The sequence below is a fragment of the Octopus bimaculoides genome, chromosome 10 (assembly GCF_001194135.2).
Source record: "Octopus bimaculoides isolate UCB-OBI-ISO-001 chromosome 10, ASM119413v2, whole genome shotgun sequence".
NCBI classification, from domain to species: Eukaryota; Metazoa; Mollusca; class Cephalopoda; order Octopoda; family Octopodidae; genus Octopus; species Octopus bimaculoides.
The window spans coordinates 25,626,378-25,631,046 of record NC_068990.1 but is presented as its reverse complement, the minus strand read 5'-3'; the positions used below and the strand labels follow the sequence as shown (position 1 = coordinate 25,631,046).

Genomic DNA, 4,669 nt, shown 5'->3' with positions numbered 1-4,669 from the left:
TACAGAACCCCTAGTATTTTGGATGAATGTGACATTGAAGACGAAACCAAAAGAGTCCTTATTGAAAATATCCAGCGCCGGTTGACACCCCAAGCTGTGAAAATACGAGCTGGTAGTGTTTTACTTTGTTTTTTACATTATTTACATTTGACAGATATTTGTCCTCATCTTGTTTGTTGTTAACACAATGTTTCAGCTGATATACCCTCCAGCTTTCATCAGGTGTCTTGGGGAAATTTCGAACCTGGGTTCTCATTCCTAAGGTAGTTTTTGATATTGTTGTTGTTCAGATCACTGCCTGGAATTGAACTCGGAATCTTGGGGTTAGTAGCCTGCGCTCTTAACCACTACACCATATGCCCGTGGGCAGTTATGGAGTGAAATTTCCCCAAGACACCTGATGAAGGCTGGAGGGTATATCCGCCGAAATGTTGTGTTAACAACAAACAAGATGAGGATAAATATCCATCAAATGTAAATAATGTACATAATTCCTCATCTCTTAAATATAAAACTGTACTTTGTTTCTGTTTTGTTTTTACTACTACTAGTTATATCAACTCCTAGCATTAAATAAACTGACAAGGCTCAACATGTCCTTGACACATCTTAATGCTGTTGTTTCTCTAAATTTTGGATGTGGTCCAATTTCCTGATTTATTTCTCTTCCAATATTTTATTTAGATATTGAAGTTGCCTGCTACAAATACGAAGGAGTTGATGCTGTAAAAGCAGCCCTTAATAAAGGCCTGGAACTATCAACAGAAGAAATGCCAATCAAAGTAAGCTATTTTCTTTCCCCCAGCTTCTCCCTGGTGGAATTGAGTTGAGGAAAGGTTTCAAGTTCTAATTCTTGCGACCAAACAGTTAAAACCTTGTGAAAGGATTTGGTAGATGGAAACTGAAAGAGGTTCTTTGTGTGTGTGTGTGTGTGTGTGTGTGTGTGTGCATACCTGTATATGCATGTTCCTTGCTTTGATGTTGCATAATAATTATAAAAAGGCTCCAAAATGCAAGCAATATCTTTCGTTTCCAATCTTCAGTGAAGACATGTCTGTTCCTGGGGAAATGAGGCTGTTTGATGAGAGGAGGAGTGAGGACTTGATGGAGATGCTGGGGCTGGAGGAATCAGTGGAGCGGCTGGCAAGGGTGAATGGATTGTGGTGGTATGGGCATGTGTTGAGGCGGGATGAGGAGCATGTTCTGAAGAGGGTGTTAGAGTTTGAGGTAAATGGACAGCGAAAGTGAAATAGAGCGAGGAAAGTGTGGAGAGGACAGCTGGAGGAGGAGATTGGGAGGGTTAGCTTGAGAAGGGAGGACGCTCAAAACTGGGCGAGATGGTGTGAAGGTGGTTGCTATGGCACTGAGGTAGATCCGGCCACCTCTGTTAACGGGGACAAAATCCAGATTCAAAATGATGGATGGTGGTGATGATATAAAAATTCAATGAACTTCTTAAATTTGATTTGATTTTTCAATTTTTGCTTTTTATTTCAAAATTATTTTGGTATAAGAAATTAATTTGTTTTTCTGACTTTCTTTCTTTTTAGATCAACTTAATTGCTCCTCCCCTCTATGTAATGACCACCCAGACTCTAGAGAAGGCTGATGGCCTGCGTGCTCTCACAAATGCTACCAATGTTGTGCAACAGGCCATCGAAAGCATGGGAGGGATGTTTAACATGCAAATGGCTGTAAGTTTGAAGTTTATATTGATTTAGATTTGCATAGAATTGGTGAGGTGAAGGTATTGTGTTTCTCGATCAGAAGTTACAACTGTTGGATGCTGTTCTCCAAAACATTCTACATCAGACTACATGGCTCACTTTGCTTATCGGTTAATATTTGGTGCCACTTTCATGCTCTGCTGGGACTGAAGGCAAGGCGTTGGCTCTGGGCTTGTGCACCTGCTGTCTGGTTCTGTTTTTATGAGGTGGTAAAAAACAACAGACATGATATTCTCATTGTTTTCCATCTGTAAGAAATGTTTAATTTCGTAAAATGTCTAATGTAGATTAGTTAATATATCTCAGGACTAGAAATTTTAAAGATCTTTGTAATGAGTAAGCAACGTAACTGGAAAACAAACAAAAAAGAAAACTAAATACGTATATTCAATGTCTCTTCATTGCTCTTTGATGTAAAAGTCCAATCGTTTTTCTTGCCATGATTAATCTAGAAATGATTATCTCCCTTACAATAACTAACCACCACCAGGGGGACACAACAGAATGATAATGGGAAATTTAACCCTTTGAATCTGAGAATATATTTTAACAGGAATGATTTCATTTGACTTATACACCTGGGAGACACAAACAACGGGCAGCAACATGGTTTTGTGTTTATACCTCCTTATTTTCAACTGTAAACACAATCCTCTGACCATTCTCTTTTGTGTCTAACAAAACCCTGCCTGCTAAAGCATACTTGTGGGCTCAAAGGCTTAAAGTTGTTCTTCATATAAAACAGATCCATTAAAATTAATGAGTTCTCTCTCCATTTATACTCTTGCTCCTTCCACCCAGCCATTCTGGCATTTCTGCTGTAATCACTTTCTCTCCTGGGAAGAGAAAGTGTAGACTTGTGAAGTTCATATCTTGTTGACGATTTACCCCTCTCTCTACTGTTGGTGCCGCATAAAAAAACACCTGGCACACTGTAAAGTGGTTTTGGTGTCAGAACAAGCATCCAACTTCAGAAACCAAGTTAAACGACATGTATGAGCACCAGTGGCTGTCAGTGAGATATAACTTGGTAATGGCTACTCAGCTAATGCATGCTGGCATAGCAGGTGTACACAGGTATATGTATGTATATCATTTAATATACTGGTGCAGGCGTGGCTGTGTGGTAAGAAGCTTGCTTCCCAACCACATGGTTCCAAGTTCAGTCCCACTGCATGGAACACTTGAGCAAGTGTACTCTACTATAGCTTTGTGCCAATCAAAAACCTTGTGAGTGGATTTGGTAGACAGAAACTGAAAGAAGCCTGTGTGTGTATGTATCTGTATGTATGCATGTCTTTGTGTTTGTACCATAACTTAGCGGTCTGGCAAAAGTGACTGATAGAATACATACCAGGCTTAAAAAAACAAAAAAAAACGTCAGGATTGATTTGTTCAGCTTAATACCCTTCAAGAGGGTATCCCAGCTTGGCCACAGTCAAATAACTGACAAGTAAAAAATAAGACAATATTTAAATAAGAACCAATAGTTTCATGCCATGGAATTGCAGTGATTTGGCAAAAACTTTATATGACATTCCTTGTGACTTGAAACACTCCTTCAGACTCAAATGCAAATGGTTCTGACCCTGAAGGATTGCTTGGAGACATAAGGCATGTTATATAAGTCTGTAGAATTATTGTGTTTTCATTGCATGAAACTATTAGTAGCTCATATTTAAATATTGTGTATATTAAATGATATTTATCTCTCATTGGATGGAGTGTTTTTTTGCTGACCTTACCTCTAATGGAACAGTAAACTCTATTATATACATACAGAAATATTTAGGGAGGAGCATGGTCGATGCCAGTGCCACCTGACTGGTCCCATGCCAGTGGCATGTAAAAAGTACGATTCGAGTATGATCGTTGCCAGTGCCACCTGACTGGCTCCCGTGCCGGTGACATGTAAAAAGCACCCACTACACTCTCAGAGTGGCTGGCATTAGGAAGGGCATCCAGCTTTAGAAACATTGCCAGATCGGATTGGAGCCTGGTGCAGCCTTCTGGCTTGCCAACCCATGCCAGCATGGAAAGCAGACGTTAAACAACGACGATGATGATGCGATATATGTATGTATGTAATAAAAGCGTTCTGTTTCCATAAGGCTCTGGTCGACCTGGGATTATGGTAGAAGATACTTGCCCAAGGTGCTGCATAGTAAGACTGACTTGGAAACCACATTGTTGGGAAGCAGATTGCTTAACCAGCTATGTCTGTGCCTATATAAATAATTTCAGAATATTCTCAATAATTAACTGAATTATGAGCATTTTCTGACTTAGTCTTTTTAACGATATCATGGGCCCTTGTTAGGAAGTGCCAGGATTTGAACATGCCTGTTGATACATTAGCTTGTATCTGTCTCAACCCTTAAGAACTTCTTTATTAATTGCAGCCTAAAGTTGTGTCCGATACTGATGAACTTGAGTTGGCCAAACATTTGGAACGCTTGGAAGAACAGAACCAAGATGTGTCTGGAGATGAGGATTCTGATGAATGTGGTGATGGCAGTGGAGATGAGATTACAAAAGAATAAACAACAAAACAGAAGACATAATAAAATAATTCATTGGACAAATAATTTGACATTTTGTTTTGCAATCATGGACATAAACTGCCTTGTAATATGCTCCAAGTCAAATAAAAGAGAAGCTGGGAATTTTTTCAAAACCTTTCATGATAAAAATTTGCAAAAGTTCTTTTTTTCTCTTTCCCTCCTCTTGTCTGGTTTTGCTGAATGAAAATTTTTAGATCCATTTTCTTTTTTATGGTATTTCTGGTTCTGTGACGGCTTTCAGGTATTTATATTTTGTTTCATAGCACACGTTCATACTAATCCATGTATTGAGTTTTGTTGAGTTCCCTCCTATTATGGAGTTGAATATCATTAGAAATTTATGCATAGAAGCAAGTTTCAATTGATGACAAATTTAAT

The 4,669-nt window shown here is 38.8% G+C and overlaps 1 protein-coding gene across 3 annotated transcripts in view; it reads left to right on the top strand.

Moving 5' to 3' along the window:
- LOC106880774 (eukaryotic translation initiation factor 2 subunit 1) overlaps window positions 1-4,451 on the top strand; it is a 40,638-nt gene extending 36,187 nt beyond the window's left edge. For all 3 annotated transcript variants that reach the window (XM_014930892.2, XM_014930881.2, XM_014930873.2), the window contains exons 5-8: window positions 6-112; window positions 685-782; window positions 1,551-1,694; window positions 4,130-4,451. In XM_014930892.2, the coding sequence (XP_014786378.1) occupies window positions 6-112; window positions 685-782; window positions 1,551-1,694; window positions 4,130-4,270 (490 nt within the window). In that variant the 3' untranslated portion in view covers window positions 4,271-4,451. The remainder of the gene's footprint in view (window positions 1-5; window positions 113-684; window positions 783-1,550; window positions 1,695-4,129) is intronic.
- The last annotated feature ends 218 nt before the right edge of the window (window positions 4,452-4,669 follow it).